The following is a 27,289-nucleotide window of genomic DNA, read 5'->3' on the forward strand; positions in this document are numbered from 1 at the left end:
AGGAGGGGGTGATATTGTTTGTTTTTTCTTTGTTCTTGAAGCTTTCTGGGCAAGTGTAGAGAACTTTCCACCCACCTAACTGTCCAAAGACATTGTAGACTAATAGTGCAAAGGAAGAGCAATAATGAGCAATTTTAGAATAAAAGACACCACTGAATAGCGAATGACTGTTTGGTTAGAAAAGTAATTCCAGTTCATTGTTGCAAAGATGTGAACTGTTTCTAGCCTGATTTCCCAAGGGAATTGAGGTTATATACTCTCTCTTCCTTTTCCCTTCCCAAAAATTTTAAACATCTTTGTGACTAGGAAGAGAAAGAAATGTACGACTTGAGAGAAAAGTGGGTAGAAGTCAACCTTATACACTTGTGTTGGCAGGCTGGCAGCCGGCAAACATATGCTGCCTCCTGGTCAGTGTGGATATTCTGAGACACTGCAAACAGCTATGATTATTGTGATGGCATGATACGTGATTGTATGGTTCTGACAAATGTGTACTTGATCTGACTTTATTAGTTCTGCTGCTCCTAGTCCCTCAGTTTGGTCCAGACAACTCCAGAAAGAACAAATTTAGGAATATTTTTTAAATCAGGAAGACATTCCTTGCTCATTTACTTACACACTTTCACTTTTACATATGCACAGAACTCTATAGCATCTTTGATGTATAACATTTCTTTGCGAATGTCTCCCTCCTTAATAACTACTTTGGTGGTGTTCAGTTTGTCCTTAGCATTGTGGTCTAGGTAACTTGGACCAGTAATCTCCAGAGACTGTTAAGGCCTGATGTTCCCTCTCCCCACCTCCCTGCATCTGTCCTAAATTCTTAAGGTGTTTTTTTTTTTTATGCAATTGGATGTTGATACCTAGCTTTCTGGGTTTGCTGAAGTATCTGAGGGAGGGAGGGGGTGGGGAAGAAAGCTTTTGCTCCTTTTGTTTTCTGTTCCTATAATGGTTAGGTGTTTCACGTTCATTATCCTTTCATAATTCTCATATAAGCTATACCTCTGACTCTTCCCCAGTCTCAGTGGACTCTGCTGTAAAGTCATGGGCTCACAGCTGTGCTTCGATCTTAAGGGACTTCTAGACTGGATCACTAGAGCATTGCATACTTGTTTATCATCCACATCATTTCCTGAGACCCAGTGCATTCAACCACTGCTTCAGATTCCTTTCTAGCTGTGAACAGGAAAGAACTGCAGCAACAGAGGAATGTTGCTTCAAAATAATATGCTTCCAAAGAACAGAGCAGTATCCATTAAGAGTTAAATTAGATAAGATGACATGGTTTAATCCTTTAAGTTTAGCACTTCTCTCAGAATTTAATTAGATCTAATTTAGCTTGGCATTGCCTGACTTTTTTTAGTACAGAAGTAGCCTGTTTCAGTCCTAGGGCAGTCCTGTGTTTTTGGCAGTCTTGTTCCAATTATCAAACTCCTATTTCTAAAGAAGTAGTTGCAGAATACACACTGCTAATGTTTTTATCTTTTTACTGTATCTTCATGATTCAGTGTTATCGTGTTTCTGCTGCGGAGCTGCTTTCTTTTTAAATGCTCTTACTAAAAATAGAAAAGCTCCTAGGGCTCTTTCATTCCTTTGTATCTTAAGTAATAAAGCCAGACAGTTTTTTTTCTTTTGTTTTTTAGATGTTTCATATATATGGATTTTATTAATGTATCAGAGACTTTATAATTCTAAAATTCTGCTGATACCTTACTGCCTTTCCTTGTCTTTTGCTGATTGCCTCATCTAAGAATGCTGAGTGCTTTTTTTTCCTCTAAAGATGATTTCTTTTAATCTTGTCAGTTATAGCTTGGAATTTCTGACCTGCGGCTGGAGCTTTTGCTTTTAGATGGTGTATCTGGACATTTGCAGTGCACTTGTTGGATTTCACTAACTGCTCTCATAGTTTGGAGTGACTTGAATAGTTCTCTATCAGGATTTGTTTTACTGCTGCTTATTGGAAGCTTATCAGAGAGTGATACCTTACATATGACTTATAAATTATTCACAAAATTAAGAATTTTAGACTGCATATTTCCTGTCCATCAGATAAAACAATGCAGACCTACCTATGTGCCTACAGAAAAATGGGAGGGCCTGCTTGTAAATAAAATGTTTGTAATTTCCTAAACATTTTCTTCATGGTAATTCTTCTAAATATCAAAATGGTGTAATGCATGTCACTTCCACATAACCATACAAACATTAAGGCCCTTTTTCAAAGGTAGTGTGTTCAATTAACAGTTGTCCTGTGTCTGTGACTTAATTGATAACTGAAGATGTATCCTTATTTTATGTGAACTATATTTTTATTTTAATATTTATCTCCTCTTGAATTTAGATAACATAATCCATGGATAAAGTGGGAAAGATGTGGAGCAATTTCAAATACAGGTGCCAGAACCTCTTCAGTCATGAGGGTGGAAGCCAAAGTGAAAATGTAGTTGTGAACTCCAATAGTTGCTCATCTGCTAAAGAGAAAGCTGTCCAGATAACTGATTTGGCTCAACAACAACCCAGCAGCCCTTTGAGAGAAAACATTGCTTTGCAATTAGGTTTAAGTCCTTCAAAGAATTCGGCAAGGCGGAACCAAAACTGTGTCACAGAAATTCCTCAGATTCTTGAAATAAGCATTGAGAAAGAGAATGACTCGTGTGTCACCACGGGAGCTAGACTTGCTCGAAGGGACTCTTATTCTCGGCATGCTCCTTGGGGTGGGAAGAAGAAGCATTCCTGTCCTGGTCTACCAAAACCCAGAGCTCCTTGGATACTGAAAAAAGATTTGGTAGAACACGAAGTGGTTTGCAGAGGAGAGAGAGAAGGTATGGGGTGAGCTCTGTCCATGATATGGATGCAGTATCAAACAGGACAGTAGGTAGCCGTTCTCTGCGACAGCGTCTACAAGATACTGTTGGGCTGTGTTTTCCTATGAGAACTTACAGCAAACAGTCCAAACCTCTGTTTTCTAACAAAAGAAAGATCCATCTCTCTGAACTAATGCTTGAGAAATGCCCTTTTCCTGCAGGCTCGGATCTGGCTCAGAAGTGGCATCTGATTAAACAGCACACAGCGCCTGTGAGTCCTCATTCAACTTTTTTTGACACATTTGATCCTTCCTTGGTTTCCACAGAAGATGAAGAAGACAGGCTGAGAGAGAGACGTAGACTTAGTATTGAAGAAGGGGTTGATCCCCCTCCCAATGCCCAAATACACACTTTTGAAGCTACAGCACAGGTTAATCCATTGTATAAACTGGGACCAAAGTTAGCCCCTGGTATGACTGAGCTGACCGGGGACAAAAACATAACACCTCCAGGGAACTGTGACTCTGAAGAGGACACAACAACACTTTGTCTGCAGTCACGCAGGCAGAAGCAGCGTCAGATGTCTGGAGAGAGCCACGGCCATATCAGCAGGCAGGGGGCTTGGAAAGTGCATACTCAGATTGATTACATCCATTGCCTTGTGCCAGACCTACTTCAGATCACAGGTAACCCATGTTACTGGGGTGTGATGGACCGCTATGAAGCAGAAGCACTTCTGGAGGGTAAACCCGAAGGCACTTTTTTGCTCAGGGATTCTGCGCAAGAGGACTACCTCTTCTCTGTGAGCTTCCGTCGCTATAACCGATCGCTACATGCACGAATTGAGCAGTGGAATCACAACTTTAGTTTCGATGCTCATGATCCCTGTGTGTTTCACTCCTCCACTGTTACAGGGCTTCTGGAACACTACAAAGACCCTAGCTCTTGCATGTTCTTTGAACCATTACTTACTGTATCTCTGAACAGGACTTTCCCCTTTAGTCTGCAGTATATCTGCCGGGCAGTAATCTGCAGGTGCACTACGTATGATGGAATTGATGACCTTCCTCTACCCTCAATGTTGCAAGACTTTCTAAAGGAGTATCACTATAAACAAAAAGTCAGGGTGCGATGGCTGGAGCGGGAACCTATAAAAACAAAGTAAATGGAAATCAGAATAAGCTTCTAGAATATGCTTTTTTTTGTGTGTTACAGTTTAACTGCAGTGAGTGCACCAACAACGTCTAGCTTTTCTGCAATATCCTGTTTAAGCTGAGTGTTAGTATCCTGTCAGATGCTGCCTGCTGTTAATCAAACTAAGTTGTGATGCCTCTTGGAAACAATAAGCAGACAATTCTGCACGTTTTTCATTAAGGCCTAATGAAAATATTTTTGCTAATTTCTAAATATTTTGTTTCCCTTTTATAGCTGTAGTAATTGGATGAAGAAACTATGAGGCATTTTCCATGGGGTATTCATGTAATGCTAATAAAGAAAGGCTTTATTAGAGGAGCATTTTTGCTAATATTTGAAGTATTTTTGAAAAATTATCCTCTTGAGAACTTTCCACTACTCAAAGTACTAATTTAGCTCACAAACAAGTTTCCAAATACTAGTGAATGAGAGTATTTTCTTTTAATGAAGAGCAGTTCATTAGAAGCAGTTCATTAAGAGTTAATGGTGTTTTGATGCGAATAGATGAATCATGCTTTTCTAAGTGTATAAGGTTTCCTAATCATTAAGACTTGAATATGCCTGCTCAGTACTGTAATTCTGTTTTAAACACTTGGAGATTTAAGTGGCATTGTTAGCAAAAGTGATACTGTCTTGGACAGTTAAATACCTTCCAGTGTGAATTACTGATTCAGTGGCAGGACATGGGATTAGATTATTGCTATGAAACAAAAAGTTTTGGTTTTTTTCTACAACAGCAACACCACCAACAACATTTGGTGGCCTGACTACTAGTAACTTACAATGGAAGGTAATAGTGAAGAGAAAAAAATGTTTAATTATTTAAAGTAGTCTGATATTTTTATGGAGAAAATTACAAGTGGTTGAATTATTATAATCAGAATACAAAATCTGACGTATCTGAAATAAATGTCAGGTTTCAAAGGTACTGTTACACTTTATTTGTAAATATCTTTCCATTTGCGCTTTTTAAAATGTTTTAAAGTAATATGCACTGATTATAGTTTCAACAGATTACTTGGAAACAAGATTCTAAGTTCTGTTTGCTTCTGTAATTGGAGATGGAACTTAAAATAGTTCTGTCTTAGACATTTTTGCACTAAAATTCTGTTGGAATGCCCTGACCCCTGTTTAATGTTTTGTACCAATTATGAGTGCTCCCTAGTTTCTTTACCAGCTGCTACAGTATGTTATTACTTACTTCTCTATGGCAGTGACCTGTGCGAGGTAGGGAACATCTTGGCTGCAAGTACAATAAACGTTATTCTTGTATGCTACACTAACCCTTCTATTGATGTATTTTTCTGCTTGCTGTGCCTTGTTCTGGCTTTTTGTGCTAATAAAGTACAGTATGTTCAGTGTTATACTTGTATATCTGCTCTGTTTTTATATATTCATGTAACTTGTAGCAGTTAACTGAATTTTTAATAGACTTTTCTTAGTACTTAGTATAGGTAATGCACAAATACTGTGCAGTTGAGTATTGGTTGGTCAGCACACCATATTCCTGGTTTTTGTTACATGCTTATCAGAAACCTAACAGTGTACACCATTGAATAATGTTTCTGTAGTCACTGCAAAGTAATGGACTTGTCTGCAGGCATACAGCATTTTACAGTTTTTGTAATGTAAAGGGTAAACGTTAAGCAAGAAGTATTCTAAAACATTATTGATCCCCTGTAATGGTTGCTGAAGGTGTTTCAGTTTGTTATTAAGCTTAGCAGTTAGCTATATGTTTTGATACTCCCCACTGAGTAAGGAATGGTTATTCCTGTAAATTGACAGTATAGCTGTGGCATTTGTTCACTTTTAGACCATTTTAATAAATAGATGTACATGCAAACTGGCCAAATGTCCTGTTTTTACCAAAGAATACTGTCAATTTATGTTGGGGTATTTTTTAGTTAAAAACTTAACGAGTGGACAGGTGCAATTTCTGTTCTATCAAATATTTATCCCAAGCTATGATAAACCAAAGTATTTGGCAACTTCGTTTGAACTTAAGTAATGGATACATTTATGTTGGTAGAGCTTAAAGCTTTTACATCAACGGTATCATTTTTCTTGAGCTCACGATGCACCTGAAGGGGAATGACTTAAATAATTTTGTAATGACTGGAACAGCACTATGTAGAAACTCATACTGCAAGGGGTTAATCTGAAGCACCCAGAAAGCACTTTAAAACATGTGTTTTATGCTTGTGGAAAATTTGTGATCTCGTTATGCATTCTTTGTAGTAGCTTATCTTCTTTCATGTGTTAAAAGACTTCAACTGTTAAAGTGGAACTTTGTTTAGAATATGTAAATACTAAGTTTATGTAAGTATGTGTACAAATGTGCTAATGGTCACTTCAGTTTTGAATTGTGCGTGTGTCATTGGATATGCAATTCCTGGCTTAAAATCTGCTCTGAGCATAAAAAGAGGAAAAAAAGACACCAGCATGAAATTGCACCTAAGTGTACCTTCACTGTGTCGTTCTCACTGTTCCCTCAGTTGGATCTGAATTCCAGATGAGTTTACGTTACATCTTGCTTTCAATATTGGTATCATACAGCCAACTTGCAACTGAGCTTTGTCCCAGTGTAGGGACCTGTTTTTTGTTTACACCCGTTGCAGTTGCTTGTCATAAACTAGCTGATGAGATTCTAGCTGTGACATTATCAATGTGATCAGGAATACACATTCATTTAATTTTTTATCATGTGGTGGAATCTTTGGAGAGAAAAAAAAAAAAATAAAACCCCCAAATCCTTATCTCAGAAAGTTGGCTCTTGCATTTGTGTAAATAGTCTTTATGGAGAGGATTTATTGCTCCCTGAAAACACACAAAGAAGGAATGATCTATTTCTCTACAACTTTTTTAAAGCTTTGCTTCACTGAAATATACAGAGTAACTTGCTGTTGTGGTTATGCTAAAAACAATAACTTTTTAAATTATAGTAGACTTCAGCCTTGACTACCCAAGTTGCAGTGTATTTCTTAATGAATACACTTTCAGTTCTAAGGGCACTAAAACGTTAGTATGTTGAGAACGCAAGTAGTTGATTCCTCGTTTCTGTTTGAGGAGTATGCTTTAACTTTAACCTGATGTTGTTTAGAAAATCTTAACGCATGTCTTCAAAAAATGTGCACAAACCATGGATTTTTACATTGTTTTTAACAATAGGATTCAATGTGGTAAGGTATGCTAGCGTGATTCCAATCTAATTTGGTTACACAACAGATAAGTATTTGCTCCTCAAACTTGTAAACTGTTTTTTCGAGGTAATTCTCATTTCTGCAGAAAGGGCTATAGAAAGGGCTTACTCAGTAGGATTATTTTGCAAAAATTTTACAAAGATCTTTGACCGTATTCGTAGCAAACAGGGTGGTGATTCTATGTGGCAGTTAGAATCTTTGAATACTTAGTGCAACTTGGTGGTTTTGTTGCGTATAAATACATACATCATTATATTTTAGAAAGTCAGCAACAGGTCCAGTTTACCAAGATATGGAAATTAAAATAATTGTAATTTCCGTATAACATGTTATCTAACATTGAAAAATTGTGTAAATAAAACAATGTCATTAATGCACTGACATGTAGCACACGGAGGTTTTTTACTCTGGATTACTGTTTGTAGAACAGAATTACAATTTATAAAATTAGGGCATTAAATGCAAATCCCTAGAAATCTATCTTTGTGTCCTCATGGAATTGGAGAAAAGTAACTACGCTATATTTTGACTATATATGAGGGTCTACAGGTTGGGGTTTTTTATCGCTTTTAAAGGCATAACTCTTTGGAAAATACTCTTAAGGACATGCAGACACTTGTCCAGATAACTTACTTGTCAGAATGAAACTTCTCTTAAGAAAATAAGTTACAAAGCCATGTTTTGCATTTATGCACTTTAAATTTTGTGTGTGTTTGAAGACTTGTTGCATACAAAACAGTCTTTAAATTGGAAGCATGCAGTCTTTGAAAGACCTGTCTGTGTATCTGTAGTGTTTGATAAGATGAACTCAAGCCTTTGCTAGATGTCATCCTGACAGTCACTCATACCCTTTAGTCCTTATTTAATTTTAAGGTTCTGCACTACTTGGAAACATGCAAAGATGCTGAATTTCTGTGATAGAAAATTGGTTTGCTTTAGTATCCATGTGCAAGCCAAAATATTTGCAGAATGCTTTAAAGCTTGTCTCTGCTGCAAAGTTGCCTGTTAAGACTGAAGCTGTCAAGTCAGAATTTGTTGAGTACCAGAGAGATGAATCTGCAGGGAGCATGCTTTTTTTGTTGGGTTTTTTTTTTCCAAAGCTACCTTGAAATACAGTATTTATTGGAAAAATATGAACTGAATCTTCGGTGGTTTCTTTCTAAAATAATAACATTTGTCTCCTTTTAAAACAATTCACATTTAAAATTATGAAAGCACTTTTTGAGTCTCATTTTCTTGAAGTGGTGTTGTGAAATGATCGTGTATGTGCCAAACCTTAGTCTGCAAGAATCTACGTAGCCCATATATATATATATATGTTAATAAGATGCTTCCAAGCATGCGTGCATTCGTGGTCTTTTTTGAAGCTACCTGAAGTACACCAATATGGTGAGCATTAATATATTGGAATTCTAAAAATTCTCTAACTTTCTGTCTGTGCATGGCATGCATTGCAAATAAAGGGACTGTTTTATTTGTATCTTCAGCTGTATTTGTATATTGTAGTGAGTTGATTAGTGTGTGTTCCTGCTATTGCCATACTTGCCTAAACAGTTGTCTCCTGACTGTGACTAAAGGAGATTTTTTTGTTGTTCACATTTCCTTTTTAAAAAAATCTTACAATAGACAGAAATCAAATCAGTTGGCTTTTAAAGTGGTAACTCTTACAAAGCATGGTATAACACTGCTAATTGTTCTCCCTTGTGCAATATTAGAATCATTTAGGTTGGAAAAGACCTTTAAGGTCATCGAGGCCAACCATTAACCTAGTACTGCCAAGTCCACCACTAAACCATATCCCGAAGCACCATGTCTACATGTCGTTTAAACACCTCCAGGGATAGTGATTTAACCACCTCCCTGGGCAGCCTGTTCCAGTGCTTGACAACCCTCTCAGTGAAGAAATTTTTCCCAATACCCAATCTAAACCTCCCCTGGTGCAACTTGAGGCCATTTCCTCTTGTCTTATCGCGGGTTACTTGGGAGAAGAGGCCAACACCCTCGTCGCCACAACCCCCTTTCAGGTAGTTGTAGAGAGCGATAAGGTAACTGATGCACAAAGAATCATTTAGCAGCTTGACCATGAGTAGTGTCTACCAAATGCAGTTGACTTAATGTCTGAATTTTAAGGTTGTTTGGTTTTGGGTTTTTTTCATTTTTTGATTGAAATTGCTACTGACAAGGGCCTTAAAAGAAAAAGACTTGATGTTTTCACAGCAAGATACATAAAGTAAATGTTTTGCAATGAGGTAAGGATCTCTTGAAGATGCTTTTTAAGAAGTTTTCCCCCTCTCACTATGTCTTAAATCAAGACACACTTTAAAAAAAAAAACAAACCACCAAAACTGAAAAACCCACCTCCTGATGACTTTAACATTACAATAATTTAAAGACTGAAAAGAAATCCAGTGTTTTTACTTAATTTGCTTGCCTGTTGCTATACTGATATGAGTAGTTGTTTCAAGAAGCAAATTTTAAATCTGTTATTTCTCTGAAGCATTGCCATTTCTTATTTTTATGAAATATGTGATTTTTGTAAATAGAGTATCAGTAGGATGTCAACCTGATACAGTCTTTAAATGTATTGTTATCAAGGTAACTATTACGTATGTGCTTTTCAAGCTGAATAAATGTTCACTTTGAAAATTTGCATTAAAGCTACAGCTGTTAGCTAGGTTTCTTAGGGACAACACAAGGTATTTACGAGCTGAAGCTCCTGGTGCTTGACCCCTTCTGTCTTCAGTAACAAAAAAACCCCATAATTTTGTATGTGTGATTATAGCTCATGTTGCGTATGTCCTTGTTAAGCACACAGCTACACTGACGAGCAGAAACATACCTGAACTTGCTTGTCCAGCGTAAAGCAACCTCTCTGATGTCTCAGCAAGAGTTGTAATGTGGTGGCACGTTGGCAAAGAGGAAGCAGAATTAGGTTTTGTTCCCCTCGGAGCAGCTGGTAAACTGAACGTGGCATGTGCAATAAGGTATGTTCACTTTTTAGAGCCCTGAGGCTTTCAATAGCTTTTGGAAGATACAAAAGTATTTGGCCGCTTTGTCACGTCTTGCTTTCGTACTTGTAGTTTTGCAAAAGCACGAAGAGATACATTTATTAAAATTGAATCTCTGTAGTCACTGACTGTGTAAGCACTACTTGGCTATCTCCATAAAGGTATTCCTAATTCCTACACGATCATATTTAAACTGTTTTGGGGGAATGAATAACGACACTGTGGGCACAAATTAATTCAGATTGCACTATTAACTTTCTTACCAGAAGCCTTCATTCTTACAAAACGCTATGTGATCCCTGCACAGAAAAACTGTAGCTTTGGTGACGCGCTCTTTGGTAGGTGTCCAAAAAAGTGGCACCCAGACAGCCCCTGGCCCTTTTCCCGACATTCCAGTTGAAGGGGCCCTGGCAGGCCCGCCGGGCACTCGAGGAGCTGGCTGGCAAGCGCGCTGGCCGCGCATCGCCCCATGCCAGCACCTTGGGTAATTGCGCTGGTTTAGGTCTCCCCCAGCTTAGATGGGTTTTAACCTGCTGCAGCTTAAATGTTTCCCCCCCCGCCTGACTGGTCTTCGTTAACTGGTTGCCAGACTGTCTGGCATCTTAACGTAGCAAGAAAACTGTGATTTATGACTACCTAACAAGGGTATTAAGTCATAGATGGCTCTGTCTTAATAAATGGGGTATAAACGACTAGTATTGTTTTCTTTTTATATTTGTTTGGGAACAAAAAGTTGTGTTGTTAAGATTTTATTTTAAGTCTATACTGTAAATACATATTTTTACAAATTTTTAGTAATTGTCTATGTCAAAGGGATAAGTAGTTGTTAGAACAAAATAATCAGTAACTCATGTTTATTCCAGTTGCGTCTAAAATACTTGAGTGAAAAGATCCAGAGGCTGATAATTATTGTCTCTAGAAATTTTATCGCACACTGAAATTCCAGCAAGCTCTTAATTTAGCGAGTTTCCACTTAAATCTCAAGAGTTTTTCTCCCCAGTTGTGGGCTGAGGACGCATTTTTGTGACATATATGGGTGCGCTCTAGAGCACGGACCCCATGAGCACAAACCAAGGAACAGATGTAGCTGCCATCCTGCGAACTGAGAGAGTTTCTCCCTTGCCCCTGATGGGAGCTACTCCTAAAACCTTGGTGCAAACTCTATAGGCTATAAAAAATGGGCAAAACGGTGCCGGTGAGGAGCTATAGCTGGGCACAGCAATGGCCATGTGGCATGCTAAAAAAGGATCGTGGGTTTCTCAATGAAACTATTTCAGGCTTCTTAATTTGTTCATTGTTTTTTCTGTTTTGTTTTTTTATTTTTTTGGAGCATTGCTCCTAAAATACATTTAGTCTAGGGTCCTTTGGAGTCTCTATCGCGTATCACTAGTGAACTAATAGAAAACACCCCCCTGAAAACAGAATTGTGGGGGTTTTGTCTGTTTTATATAGAGAATGCCTTTGTAGTTTTAGCTTCATTGAAACATGCAGAAGGTTAATTGTCTTAAACTTGGCTAAAATAAATCCATAATTCATTAATAAATAAAAGTTATGGGAATTGACTTATTATATTGGTGTGTGTGAAATATGAAGCTCTAATTCTGTTATGGCAGAGATCATAATTGATAATATTATATGATTAAGTATTTTGAGTGTTTAGGTGAGGAAGATGCAGGCACAATAATATTTCAAAAGGGTGTCAAAAGACCAGGTGATCTGAAGCTAAGATTTCTAGAATTAGTCTCTTCTGTGTCACTTTCCCTAGAAGAGGGAATTTCAGGAATCCGTCTCAGAGAGCTGTTAGTGTTGTGACTTCACAGGATGTCAAAAGTACATAGGTATCTAGAATAGAATGTATAGGTATGTAGAATACATATAGGAGAGACCCTAGAATGAACGTGGCTGTCTGCACTAGTGCAGGTTGTGTAGAAGACAGTACGTACCTGTAGCAGTGTTTCTTGGGCTTCTAATCGTCCGCACGAGCGTTTATTTGGTCACCCGGATCAAATGCTGAGAAGCAACACCAGAGCTTTCCACACGGTAGAGATTCCTGAAGCAACATCACTCCCGCCGAACCCAGACGACCTGGACAAAGGCATTTGTAAGAAGGCTTCGTGGTGTCACTTCACCTCTGAAGCAGCTGGTGGTGTGAGGAGCCCTGGAATGGCTCCACATCTGAGCCTCCCAGCAGTCCATGGGATAGCCCAGGTGTGGGTGAAATAGCGCTGGCAGGACCTCCTTGTGAGACTGTTCTCGCCTTGCTCTCCCATCAGGTGTCTGTCCTGTGGCGCCTGGGAAGTCAAGGTTGTAGGGCTTTCGTAGTCTCTTAGAACTTACCAAAATGAGTAACAAGTGCTATTTATAGGGTCTTTAACCTCCAGAATAGTGTTAGTTGTAGCTCTCCTGTTATGTTAGGAGGAATATGTAAATTCATCTCAGTTTTAAGAGTGGGAGACAGACTTTGTAAGAAGGTCACAAAGGGCTGCTTGGAATCCGCCTTGTTAGATGTGGGGTAAGTTGGAGACATTGCTGCTTGCTGTCTCGGGTTCCCCGTTAATGACAGAAGAATGATGGTCTGTTTCTGAAATATTTTGTGCTCTGGTGATGAGCAGCATGAGAGAGGAACTAGTCTGTGTTATTTGGGAATGTCTGACACCCTTCCTTCACCAAGCAGTAGACCTGATGTAGGTGTGTGTGCACTCTCAGTATTTGTAATTCAATGTTTTTGCTCAAGTGATAACTGACTGCTGTGGACAGCATGTATACAATACATGGGTACGTAGGGTACTGCGTGCCATATGCCCTTTATTCCCAAACCCAGCCGTTTGTCAAGCCATAGCTTGGGTTTTCCCCATGTAAAGTGGTGTTTTCTCCTTGCAAGCTCTGCTGTGGAGATGTTGGTTTTGCCTCCTCGCTGCTGTCATTTTATTTTTTGTATCCAATCTGATAAGGCTGATAACCTGCAAGCAGCGTGCGAGGAGAATTTCCTGGCATGAGCCGACGAATTGCCGAGATCGTTATCATTCTGTACTACAGAAGCACCCCGCTTTATTTATACACCCTTTGTCTTCGGTTTCATTATGTGCCAAGAAGAAAAAAGCCAGACTTTTCCTTCAAGCATTTGCTTGTGTAACCGTTCATACTATGGGGGTGTGGGTGCCTGATACATAAGCCAAAGACCCTTCTGCCCTAGCAATGTTCGTAAGGGTACTCTCCTTCCCTGCGCCCCAGTGGGGCGCACGTGTTGGGTACTCTTGGCGGGAGAACGCTTTCACCCTTTCTTCTTCTAACAGTCCAGGTGAGTCAAAGCTATCAAACTTTTCTTTTTAACTGAAAACTTGCTTTCTTGTCTTTGTGGGCATGGCTTTGCATAAAGTCTGGGGCTTTAAGCTGTTCCAGATGTCAGAGCCACTGCTGACTGTCAGATGAGTACTGCTAGTGTTTATGCTGTTCAGGAAAAAGCTGGTGGGAAGCATTCTGTGAGCAGGGGTTTTGAGCCAAGAGTTTGCAAGAAGCATCAACAGCTTCAGCTTTTTTTTTTTTTTCTGGAAGATTTTAGCTTCATCTTAATTCCATTCTTAAAGGAATCTTAATCCTTATGCTGGGTCACCTCACCTCAACTAGGTTTTTTACATTGGAGGGGAAAGGAAAATAAGGGAAAAGGTACTTGTAAATAATTCTAGCAGAGACTTCGAAAGAACCATTTTCAAGAGCGGTATCTGTATTGCTTTAAGACCTCCTGAATTTCTTAGGTGTCTGGTATCTCTCACAGGAATTTAAGACTGGCACCAGCTCCAGAGATACAGTTGCCCAGAAAAGTTGAGTAGTGCCCTGCAACACTACTTGGCTGCGGCTCTTGGTAGATGCCTTGGAAGTCACTTCCCAGCAGGTCATCACTTACTGCACTACGTACTTCATAGACGTTGGTGCCCTCCAGAGCTTGCCGTAGGTTCTGGTTTCTGGCAGTTTAGACATTTTAACAAAAGTCCCATTTCTAATCCTTGCACTCCTCTCGGGACCAATGCCACCTAGTGAAACAGCCTAAGATGGTCCGAAGCTCTGAATGTGGCTCAACCTTCCTTTGCTTCTTGGGGAGACCTGTTGCAGGTGGAAAGGGAGGGCCAGGCACAAGAGCTGATCCCCACCTCAGACTGGACAGAGAATGGATCTAGTGGCCAACCCTGCTTTCCATCCCCTGTAGTCAGAGAGCTTTTGCTACCCTCCTGTAGCCAGAAGTCTCAGGCTCACAGGAGAAAATCTGGCTTGGCTCCTGCCTGAGTGAGCCTGCGGACCAAATCCCTCTGTCCTAACAGGGCCAGTTCTGGCATCCCCCTTGTCATGTGCAAGGTATGAGATGCTGCCTTGGCTAAGGGTAATTGAACAGGGCTCTCCTCGGGCTGCCTTTTCTAGAGTACGGAGATAATGTCTCTGCACCCATATCGTGAGCGATTTGCGCTCTGAGCAGCGAGCTGCCTTCGGATTTGCATAAGGTAAGGAGAATTTCTGCACTATTATTGTCCCCTTCAGGTCATTTCAAACGGCTCCTCTTGGTTGTCTCAAGACAATGTCTAGTCTCATCATGTCCACTGTAACTTGCGTCAGTAATAGCTTATTTCTTTGGTTTGCTGCAGCAAGTTTTGTCAAAAGTAACTACACAATTTACTAATCAGTAACATTGATCAAGTAGGCACGGATCAACGGTATGTTTCAAACCTCCTCACACATTTTTAAATTGGTACTTCCACTCAAAGCTCCACTCATTGCCCTCAGTCCGTGAGTCATACGGTCCTCGGTGTTACATCATGGCTTTGCTTTTCTGTTGGGAGATACCCTAATTAACAGTAGACTGAACGCCAAAGCCAAGTAATTAGATTCTCTGCTTGAAGTTTGGCCATCTCTTTTCCCCAGGGATGCGTTCCTTCCCTTTTGTTCTGGCACATTTGATGTCTGAATTTCTTAGTTAAAAGTTTGTCTACAGCCATCTTTGCTGGTGAAACACTATTTTTCTCCTTCATCCTTCAACAATTAGATTAAGGATTTAGAAATGCTTCCTTTCATTCTTTTTTAATTGTCCTCTCCCTATGTTATTTTAAAATCCCTTCCCTTAGGGTGTATTTAAACTGGTTTAGACATCTATGAAGATCAGATCGCTGAGCCCATGGCAACCATTCTGATGGCTGTCAAGTTGATGTAAGGGCATGTAATGCCCTTTTCAGCTGGCTCTCCCCACGCTGTCTCTGTCTTGCCAAATTACCTTTTGCACTTGCTTTACTTTTCTATCTGAGGTGAGTTTCGTTTGTGCTAATTACGCTGTTTTTTTTCCAGAACTGCAGATGTTCATAGCTGAATCATGCCATTTTATCTTTGATATTGAGGAACCTTTTGGTTTTCTATTTGAACTCCATGAAAGTGGTTGGGAGGACCTTCCACAACAGAAGTCCAGGGCTCAACTATTTTATCTAAACATTGTGGTACCAGGGAGCTGGTTGTGACACCACCTTTAATGAAAGTGAGAGGATGAAAATATTAAATGTGGTTAAAATATCACCCACCAAAGCTTGGACAACTCGGATGGACTGGAAGAGGAAAGCAGCTACCTGGAGCTGTGGCTGCATCTTTACCGAGGAGCGTGCGGATACGGGGGCTTCCAGGTACGGTGAGGTTTCAGCAGAATGGTACCCTCCTCACCGCTCTCCTAAGGACTGCAAAATACTTCACCGTGTTGTTTGCTCAGCTTCAGGGGTAGCAGAGCTGTCTACCAAATGAATAGTCTGTGGAAATGGATGTTGCTCCTGGAAAGATGATGCTTTGGTCACCTGTTCTGAAAATAAATTTAATCAGTGACTTAAATGAGCGGGGAAATATATACCCTACATCTGCTCCAGACACAAGGTAAGTGAAGTGCATGCCACAGGGTGTTGTGTAAATGGTCGCAGGAGTACTCCAGTACATTTCAACCAGGATGTAGCAAATATGTACCTTAACAGACAGATTTATACTTTTATAAATTCATTTTCTGAAAAATTTCAAGCTTACTGAAGTCACACTTGAGAGAACGCTTTTTTTGTGCCAAACCAATCTCTCTGCATGGATGAGGAAAAGACTGGAAAGCTTTAAGCAAATACTTTCATTTAAAGCTTGTTGAACGCATCAGTAAATATGCAAAATGAGTTTAAAACCTTTTTACAATGTTTTCTTGTACAGAATGACCTTCCGAAGATACATCTTCATTCTACAGCTTACTATATCTAACGTACTTGTGTGCATATATCTATCTCCAGCTTCCCCCCTCCCACAATTTACTGTGCGGTGGTTGTTGGTCAGCATATACGTTAGGCGAAAGTCAGATGATGAGCTCAGCGTGTGTGCGATGGGTCAACAGGTATTGGAACCTGGGGGAAAAGTGACAGGACTGGGATTCCTTTAGAGTTGTATGAGATTCTGGAAGTGCCAGCCAGACCTGGATCGGCATGTCACCTGCGATTTTCTGTAGGGTAGCTTTTGGATCTAGAAACATGGAGTTTGAAGCTGCAGGTTTTAATTATTTACGTGTATTGTCTTGATTTAATTGGTTTATTCTACGATGATTAACTGCTGCTGTTTGAGAGGAGAAATTACTATGAGTTTACAGTGGGGACTTAAGGGGAAGCGTTGAGGGGGTGTTTTGATTTATTTTGGGAACTTGAGTAACTAGACTCAGAAACGGTGGACTGGGTTATACAGCACTGGCTGTCTGTGTGGGGCTGTGAAGGGTTCATGGGTTACCTTCTGGGGTGCGCCCCACAGCCCTAGCTCCCCAGTCAGCCAGCCTGTCAAGTTATTGCAGCTTTTGAGCTGCGTTTGTATGTTGTTTGCACGGAAGCTGTGATGTGGGGAAGGTGCATGCTCACCTCCTTCCTCCTAAATGTCTCACAGCACGGACGTGCTTTCCCAGACCGTCCCTGTGAGGCCACAGTCCTTCGGGAACACAGTTGTGCTTGTTGCCTGTCAGCATTAGGTCACTCATCCAACCAAGAGATTTCTTGTTGTGCGCTTGCCGGAGGAAAGCCTGAGCCTCCATTATTCCTTGCTTACCACATCTGGCTTGGGACCCGGCGCTATTTGGTGGCCTGTTACACTGCCTGCGTACTCATCCTCTGTCATATTATCACGTTATGATATCACTGACTCGGCTCGCTCTTTGTCCTCAGCAAATTGGCTAGGATTGTGCTCCGGCGTTCCCTCTTGCTCCCAGGTCTTCTGTGGGTATTTACAGTCAAACAAACTTTTTTGGGATGACACGCATGGTCATCCTGGGACATGCTTGTCAAAAGCAGTCACACATGGCCACAGCAAAGGCCTCACGCACAACTCCTACTATTATGGAGTTGAGGTGGCTGAAGGTTCAGCCTTCCATCTTCCAACAAACAAAATGGGCTTTGGGAGACATTGTAGGTCACTGTTAGTTGTGTAAATTTCTCCCTCAGGACATGCCCCAAAGGATTTTGATCATGATCCCAGCAATCACTCACGCAACAGAAAGGATCTTCAACCTTCCAAAGATGATTAGAACCCATCATGAAACATGAAGGATGGTAACTCACTTACACGTGTTATCTCTCGAATGAGCTCCTATGTGTCTCTGTGCTTTGAGTGTGTAATTATGACTAAGAATGTGGACATACTTAAAAATAAACTCAGGTTTTGGGTGTGTTTTTGAAGCTGGCATGGAGACAAACTGTGTAAGTAATTCACTGTCTTTTCTTTCATATAGTGATTGTTGAAATTTAAACAGACTAGACCTGCTGTTCTCGTGATGATGCTTGCTGGGATTTTTGTTTTTAACATCTATTTAGTTATGATTTGTGTAAAATTTACTTATCCTAAAAATGTTAAATGTGTATATAGGAGAATGCCTTCAGAAATTGTGGGGTTTTAAAAATTAGAGATTAGTAGCTGTGGCATTAGACCTTTGCATTGCAAACTGGACATAGCTGCATTTCCATTCATAATGGGACTACTCATTTTGGGATGTACATTTACAAATGTTACCCACTTGTAAATCCCATTTATTATGTGAAAGATTAATGTCCCTTAAAGGCAACACCTGAAAAGTTCAATCTGTAAAGAGACACACTGAAACTAGTGAGAGTACTGCAGTGTCTTGTATTGTAAAAGATACAATTTTTTTCTTTTAGAAAAAAATCATTTAAGCAAACAATCTTTCTGTTATGAGAGCTAGAGATAATAGTCTAAATATGTGTCACCTTTGTCACTGAACTTTGTTTGTGATAATGAAGGAAGTGAGACTGATCTAACCTTGATTACTTCTCAGTACACAAAGCCCCAGCAGTGTGTGTTTCAGGTTTGAGGGCTAACAAAATTTTTTTTAAGTCTCTCCTGAAGCCAGGGAAGCCTGAAAATACTGAATTAATCACATAAAAATTATATTCATTTCCAGGCTTGATACCTTAAAGAGCAGAATCTGACTGGTTAACATAGAAGACACTCTTAGAGATGTGCTGAGTGATTTGAGGTAAAGGAGAAAACACTCTGCTAAGCGTAAGCCTGGAGATAAGCAGAGATGTAGTGCTGTTGTCCTTGTTACGGCGGCTGAACGAGCTGAAAAGCTTCTTTTCAAAATTCAGAGACATTTCAAATCCCCACACCCCCAAGCTTTTCTGAGAAGCCTTAACAGAAGCTGGGGACTGCCGAGTGGGTGCAGAGCGTATTGCTCCAGCAAGGTCAGGCTGTTACCACGACGTTTGTTAGAGACTCTGAGGAAACTCCTCTGTGGGCCCGTGGAACAACAGCCTGTCTCAGAGCTTCAAGTTTTCTTTGCCTGTCGGGTGTGTGATTCCAGCAAGGCAAATTCACATCCTGGATAAATCTGAGGTGAGGAAAAAGCCCCCAGCTCAGTAGCAGTTGTCCCTAGCCAGGCTTTTAAGCTAGTAGAAGTGGTAGTAAGCCCTCCGAAAGAGAACATTTTGCTACCAGAGGAAACTGGAGAGCATCGTACACGCACAGCTGTTATTTCAGGCTATTCTCCCTGCCCCACCTCAGTTTGACTATTTGAAACTGCTCAAACCCAAAGTGTTGGGGCAGTTACCGATGAGCTGCACCGCAGCTTAGGTGGCCCAAGGACGCTGGATGCGGTTGCTCCTCACTCTTAAATCATCTCCCTTAACGTCTCTTTTGGACTGACGGTTCCATCGAATCCCTGGGGTGGGTACGGGACAGCTTTCTTCTCTGCGGCACGCTTGCTGGAAAGCCTCTGAGTTGTCATCCTGCCATGAAGTTTTTGTGCCAGCCTCATCCAGGGGGAGGTCCCCAGATACACGTCTGGAAACGAGCCGAGCACAAGACTGTTTGCTTCACTTTGCTTCTCTCTATGTCTTGGGAGTCTGAAGCCACAGTTGCTGTCAAAGGTTCCCTTTGCGTGATTTGAGAGTTTACTTCAACAGTTATTTTCCTCGAATGTTTTGCTGTCCCCAACTTTTATGGATTTATTTTGTTATTTAGAAAGTTGTAATCCTACCGGTGAGCTTTGTTCTCTCTGTAAATTAGGAAGGAGGGGACAGGTGACACCCAGGATTTGCTAAATGGTACTTTAGCATAGGTATGGCAACGTCGCTGGTCCGAAGCCTGCCCTGACAGCAAGGGACTGAAAGTTGCATCTGTAACGCATGTTGAGACATTTCATGGCTGATGGATCTTCTTGTACTGGCCAGACTTTTAATATGAGAAACTAAATTTGTCAGAAAACATCATTTCTCTTTCAGTTGAACATGTACAGCTGTTGCAAACACTGCTGCATGCTGGTACCAAAAAATACCACATTTTTCTTCTACAGTTTGAACGGGAAATAATTGTGGTTTCTCAGATCCCACTTTGAAGCGGCAGTTGTTTATAGCTGGCTGACTTTAATAACTGTAATTGTATGTGCAGTCCTGCTCCGGCTGTGCACTGGGCACCATGAGTCACTGTCCAAAAACATCCCTTAGCTTCAAACCCCTCTTAAAAGAGACAGTTCCAAAATTCTCCTGAATGTCCACTGCTCTGTTAGCAGGGAGTCCCCCTCTGGCCGGGCATTTTAGATGGATCTCCTGAGCCCAGGCACATCCTATGTTGCACTCTCCCAAGCCGGAGCTGGGGACAGAGGAGCGGGCTGTCCCCGAGGAGCTGTGGCTCAGCAGCGATGGCACGTGCGGTGATCTCACCCCACAGCGCAGCGGACAAATAGGCACGTCACACGTGGGCCGTTGTGTGAGTCGCCGGCGTCACCCCGGACCCTCTCCCGAGGGCACGCGCAGGCCTGGGGACCCTTCCCACCGCCGCCGCTCACCCCCTCTGTGCAGAGCTACGAGCTGCTTCTGCCTCTTTGCTCTGCTCCTCGCTGCTCTCCCTCCAGTATTTTTCCTAGTAGGTTCATTTGCTATAAAGGCCAACCAAGAAATCCAGGAATTTTTTCCACTTTGTCAGAAGAAGCCACAGTTTAAATACCCTTGTATTTTACTGTTATAAATCTCACCAGGCTTTGTAAATTCCTCTCCATCAGCAGAACTCAAATCAGTTTATTAAACAGCTAAGTATTGCCTGGTGTGGCTGTAAAAGTAAAGAAACTGAGGCAGAAAAGTGGGGTTCACCTCATGTTACCAAGTGGCCAGTAAGAAAGCTGGGGAAAAGGAGGTTATCCACTTCTAGCTCTCTTCCCAGCAGCTGTTGCCCTGCTGTAAATACAGTTTAAACTTAAATATTTTTTTAAAGTTCCTTTAAAATAATTGTAATAAATGCATTCTTATTTCATGTATTTCCTGCCCACATAATGTATTTACATATTACATGTAGTTGGAAGGTATTATTAGAGATCCCTGTTCAGGCACCTGAGTCATAGCACCTTTAACTTGCCACCATAAATAGGTATGTTTGACTGAGATTGCTTGTGACGTGATGCCTCCGCCTGTGCGTCGAAGGCTCTCTCTCCTTCTGATAGCTAAGGAAGACCTCAAAATCAGGCTTCTTTTCTACAGCAAAATCCTGTTTGCCTGATTCCTGGCAGATGTTTGCACAGGCTTGGGAGCTGAGCCTGACACTCAGTCTGTTGCTGGCCTCATCAGGTGGGATGAAGGTCACCTTCAAGTCAAAATATCCTTGAGACTTCCTCTAAGTGAAGCGTGGTGGGAGCCAGGGGATCGGTCACTGCAGTGCCAATGTGACCATCCACCCTGCCGCCCATCCATGCCAGCAATGCCGGAGGCCAACTGCTGGTGCTCTGGGAGATGCTTGACTGCAAAGTGCTAGGTCCGTGCAAACCAGCCGGCTGAAGGCAGAAGTCTGGCACTTCAGTCTGATTTTCTTATGTGCTGAGGCATGTAGGAGGTGGGGAAAGAGCTGTTTGAAGGTATCTATCTCAAATAGATATGAAAATGGACTGTAAATGGACCTTCAAATGGATCTGAAAATGGACCCTGTAGTGCTATTACTGCCTGTACTAATGTCTATTTGAATTTGCAAACAAAGGACTTTACCCAAGAAACATCAAATCCCCCTTGCCTAAGCTGCAAGCATGGCCCAGGTGCCACGTGGTTTATCTGAGGCTTTGGGAGGCCTGTGACTGTACGTGTGTGAATCGCACCTACCCAGTTGGAACTGTTTTCCAGCAGGATCAGAATTACGTGACTCCACTGTGCAGCCCTGAACAATACCTGGAGAAAGACATTCCAAAATTGTTATAATATACTCAAGCGGAGGCAGGGTATGTGCGCTATAGTGTATGTGTGCCTTGGATTCCCCGTTTTCTGGTAAACCTGAGCGGATTTACTGCATGGTGGTTCCAACCACTGCTGGATACACAGAAGTCCTGGGAAAACAATAGTTGTCCATCTGGACAGGAACTCTTGAGTGGGAAAGAGATACATTTTTTTTTTTTTTTTTTCCTAGGGGATGCTGAGTATATTTGGCCCATGATGGCACCCCTGCATCTGCTTTGGTTAAAACGTCAGTCCCATGCATTTTCCAGGGTGACATGAAATTTTATAGGTCATCAGATCTGACCCAATTGTTGGGACTGCAAAGAAATGTTTGCTGTGGACTCTCAAGAGACCAGCAGCAGTCCTGGAAGGTTGCTAGACTGGGGCTCTCTCTTCTGACAGAGCACCGTCCACATACGATGCAGAGCAGGCTGTGGTTGCTCAAGCAGAATAGCCACATTCCCTCTGCTCATAGCCTCTGCAAGAATCTTCTTTTTAGTTACTGAACACGGAATCACTTATCTGCTTATGTAACTCTTAAAAGGGAAGGAGAGCATGGTCATTCCGTGCAGTCCTTTGTGGAAGCATTGTAATAGCTCAAGTTGTCCTTCAAACAGCCAAGTGGCACGGTGTGTGTCACCTGGAAGAATGAAGTACTGGGGAGACCTGACACTCGAAGGTGGCCTGACCTCATGCCACTGTCTTTGCCAAACTGCACATGGAAATCATAGGATTTCTGTACTATTAGTATGGTCTTTGCTGGGTCTGAAGTGATGGTTTTTTGCAGATTAGCAATCTATACGATGGATGATATAATTCTGTCTAGCAAAAACTGCTGCCAACATCTTAATATATCTACCAAATCCTCTTCCCATTAAAACAGTCTTGTTAAAGTTGTCTGCTCCAAGTAGAAAGATATTTTACTGTTCTTGATTATGTGATTTTTTTCTCCTCCTCAGATTTCTGTGAAAACATGTGTTTCAGAAGGCATATCAAAGTTGTCGCATGGGCAAAAACATGTAAACAACAAGCATGTAATTTTCTTGAAATCCCCTGTAAATGGCTAGTCATGTTGCCTTAACTGTGCAGACAGTTTTCAGAGGCATAAGAGGCAAGGATTTTGCAGACCCCCCAGGCCTGGGGCTGGTGAATATCTGAGCTGTGCCTGTGGTGCTTCAGTTGCCCATCAAGAAGTCACCCAAATGTCCTTTCTATGCCTCAGTTTCTCCATTTGGGAGGCAATGACTGTGTAAAAGACCTGGGTTCTGCTAATGAAAAATATAACATAAGGTCCACACGTTGCTGGGTTGACTCCTTAGGTCCAGCCGTACCTACTGTTGTGATACATAAGCCGGGTTCATGCTCTTGGGAAGAGTTTACTGCAGCACTTCAGCGTGTGAAGTTTCTCTCTTGCGCTGGCTCTACATCGAGCTCTTTCTCCTTAATGCAGCCAATACATGGAAGGAGAACAAGCTCTCTTATCCCTTGCCTTAGTTCCCTGCCTGGTTGTTTAGGGTGAATCATTAACCAAGCACTTGAGTCTGGCAAAGCAAAAATGTTTTGCAGACTGCATGGAGCCTTGGTCTTCTGCAGGAGGAATGGCTCCCCTCTCCCACAGGAACGAAAGCACGGCCGAGTCCTCCTGCTCGCTGCTGTGCTTTAACCAGGCCTTATACTTCCAGCACATTTATATATTGAAGTATACATATATTGAAGTGCTGGTGTTGCTCCCCCTTTGTGGGTGAGATACGGGAACGGTAGGTATGTCCTAAGGAAAAGAGTTAAGAGGTATGTTACCTTTTCCTTCCATTCCTCCTTTGTAGCCACTTGAGTTTTTTTGGTAAAAGTAATGATAATCCTTTCCCTAGCAGCAGTTAATGAACTGAGACCATTCTCTAGGGTGATGCCAATATGCCAGCTCTCTGTATGTGGAAAATGACTGCTGAGGTCCCACAGGAAAGGACTGCATATTCTGCTGAAGATCATGGAAAAGCTACCCTTCTGTGAAAGGTGGGGTGGTTTTGTCCGATGTGTTTCCTCCATAGATCTTTCTGCTTTCCTTGAAACCATTGCCTTGTAGCTGGGCTATAAATCCCTGGGGGCTGTGATGAAGGAACACCATGGTCTAGATAAACTCTACTTAATGCACGCTTATTCAGATGGAGGTTGATTGGCTTTGTCCTTTCTGCATGAGCCAAGGCTGAAGAATTACTGAAATGCTGCAACATTATCAAGCGGGTGAGTGCTTTCATTGTAAATCTGTAAGTCCTCTTAACCCCTATTTGTAAGAGATGAATGGGAGCCCTGCGAGCCCAAGCCCACCTTCTCATAGACTGTCAGTCCCATTCATGCCACAGATACAATGCAAATACTGATATCTGCCTTTTAAATGCAAGAGCCTTTATCTGCCAGTCCTCAAACCATATTTCCATGATATAAGAGTTGTCTGGATAATTAACAAATACAGTTACCATGCATCAGTTTGAACAGATGTTCTTGTCTGTGCTCTTGAAGCAAATGGCCTTGATTTTGCAGCAAAGTCAGTGAGATGGCACCTGAATGCGAGGGTTTGGGTTTGTGAAACTGTTTGCAAAACGAGGGCCAATATTTATATTTCTTCCAGAAACTCTCACTACGCTGCACACAAACCTCGTTTAGAGTTTTACTGAGATGGTGCATTCAAGCCTTCATTATTAGGAGATGTCAGCAATGAGATTGTCTATTCAACATTAATTCTTCCAGCTGTGCCTCTATGTATTGTAATTGCCCTGATTTATTTGGTCACAGTTTGTTTTCTGCAGCGTCCCCTTGCCTCCTCAGCGCTCGTGGCACTGAGGTTGAACGCGGGCTGCGTGGCAGATGAGGCTGCGGTGTACCAGACCCATGCTTGGGCTGTCACGGGGACCAGCTGGCCAAGGAATGGCAGAGATGCTGGGTGTCCTTCAGCTGCCAGTGGAAACTGCTGCTCTTGTTGGTCCTCTGAGAGTGGGCAAATGCAGTTGTTTCACAAGGAGCAGGAGTCAGTGTTGAATCTTCAACTCTTATCAACTAAAAATATTGTCACAGAAGTTTGGGCTTGTTTCACATTGAAATTCAATCCAATTTGGAAAAATATGGAGATGTCAGATGGAAATGCTGGTGTCTCCAGCCCACCCATGGCTCCATAACTTCATCATCCAGCCACAGAGGGGCTGTGAGAACATAACTGGCTGAGGTTATGGGTGAGCGCAAGCTGCCACTGGCTGGCAGAAAGCAAACCCCTTTCTCGCCTGCCTCACCTCCTCTTCCACCTCTGCAAGTCCACGTCTCCATTCCTAGCCAGTCCTATTCCTTGTCCCTTTCCATCTTCCCTCTCCTTTCCTCTGCCCCTGCTAGCTCCCAAAGGCAGGGCCATTTGGAAACAAATCTTTGTCTCTTTTGGTCTCTTCTCTGCCGGTCCTTCCCCTTGCCAGGGCTCCAGGCCGTGTCTTGTCCTTGCTCCCGAGCTCCTCGGTTTTCAGTTGTGCCTCTTGCTGCAGTAGGTCTGTGTCTGTCCTCCTCCTTCACAGCTCAAAGCAAGCGATGTTCCTGCAGCTCTGTAGGAGATAAGGGACCTCTTGCCCACAGCAGAAATAACAGGTAACTGTGGTTCTCAAAAGCCTTTACTGAGCCCTTAACTGCAGTTTTTCCTTTTTCTGTAATCTGGACAAAATTGGGTAGATTTTAATAGGGATAGACACATTACTACCACAAAGGCCGCCTCTCTGCCAAATTTCAAAATTTCCCTTCTGAAGCTAGAGATCCTCATATAAAAGGTTGTCTGGATTTATTTAATGTGTGCCAAGCAGTATATTTTTCCCTCAATAATGTTCCTGGAAATGGCTGAACTGTTTTGGATAAAGCAAATGCCGAGCTGTTTGGAATCAAATTCTCAGTGCTAAAATTTGGCAAAGCTGAGTAACGTGCCGTTTTCTGTCTCTGACACTGGGGAAGGCTGAGCACCGTGGCAGTAGGGAGGGGAGGTGGCACTGCCGGTCAGCAAACCAACTCCAACCAGCAAGTGTTGCTTTTAAGAAACTGTCAGCTTGAAGCCAGGGAAGAACATCCCTGTGCTCATGCGCCCAATGCGCTATGCGGTTTGTACCTTCATCTTAAATAGTGAACGCGCTACCTTGAAATGCTTAAATCTGCCCTTTCCGAAACCACCCAGGCTCCCTCCTCCCCACTTTTATCACTCCCGGGCTTAAGGCTGGGTCTATATGTGCAATCTATAGGTATGTATTGGAGTTTGGCCTGAAGTTGTTTGTATTGCCACCTTGGTGCTCATTTCCCACCTTGGAATTCCATCTGCAGAACCCTTCTGTGCCAAGTAAGAGTGTCCCCTATGGATGTTTGACCACGTAGTTACATCTTTTAGGTTAAAGCCTTATAGGGCTGTGATGTGAATGAGAACAAGGTTCCTTCCCTCTTCCCTCCTCTGTGTCCTAGCTCCTTTCTGTGTTTTTAGTACCTGAAGCACAGTGACATAAAGCTCCTTTTCTCCTTCCTGGGTGTATATAGTGCTTTGGTACATAAACGGACTGTGAATGCTCTGGCACCCCTTACCAAGTTGGCTTTGTCACAGACAATACTATTATTTTGGGGGTAGAGATGAAGTTCTCATCTCTAGAATTTCTTGGTATTTTAAAATGAATAAATGAATGACTGAACAAACAAAACCTGTTATACTCTAAAAAATGGTGTGTCTACTGATCTCAGCACCCCAAGCTGGATTATTGTGCCCTTTCCAAGTTTGTGCTGTCCAAGTCCTTTCTATAACTTCACTTGCTACTCCGCAGTTTTCACAAACGATACTGGTACCAGAGCATGGGCCCAGCACTTTTATTAGCTGCAGAGCTGTGAATAACTCTTTTCACGGATACAGTCTTCACATGCCGTGGCTTTGGGCATGGGGTACTTCAGTGTTAGTGTGGGGCTAATAATATCCTCGAAAGACAATTTCAGAAGTTGCTTACCTTTCCCCAGGGAACAGGACATGTCTTTGTATTTCCTACCTTCAGATACATAGCCTGCTCGTGGGCTTGGCTGCATAGCAAATGCAGTGTAAGACTTATATATAATATATATTTTTTTATGTATTTTTTTTTTAATTCTTTATGTTCTGCTTTGGCTGCTTAGTTGTTTTCTGTCTGTTTTCTCCAAGGCTAGTGATTTCATGGCAAGTTATTGTTCATAACCAAAGTAAGGTAATGGGCAAGCAGCAACTGCTGCGCTAGGTAGCCCAAACCGACCCTGCCGCTGCTTTGGTAGGAGAAAGAAGCTGCTTCAGAAGAGCGCAGCCGTCCTGAGCCTGCCTCTGGGCTTCGTGCACACAA

General features: G+C 41.9%; 1 protein-coding gene across 1 annotated transcript in view; it reads left to right on the forward strand.

Moving 5' to 3' along the window:
* Positions 1-4,677, forward strand: part of SOCS5 (suppressor of cytokine signaling 5) — a 4,885-nt gene extending 208 nt beyond the window's left edge. Inside the window, 2 exon segments of the mRNA XM_010292382.1 lie at positions 2,342-2,737; positions 2,740-4,677. Of these exon segments, the coding sequence (XP_010290684.1) occupies positions 2,354-2,737; positions 2,740-3,969 (1,614 nt within the window). The 5' untranslated portion in view covers positions 2,342-2,353 and the 3' untranslated portion in view covers positions 3,970-4,677.
* Positions 4,678-27,289: the final 22,612 nt, after the last annotated feature.

Source organism: Phaethon lepturus, unplaced genomic scaffold (genome assembly GCF_000687285.1).
Source record: "Phaethon lepturus isolate BGI_N335 unplaced genomic scaffold, ASM68728v1 scaffold35218, whole genome shotgun sequence".
Taxonomy (NCBI): domain Eukaryota; kingdom Metazoa; phylum Chordata; class Aves; order Phaethontiformes; family Phaethontidae; genus Phaethon; species Phaethon lepturus.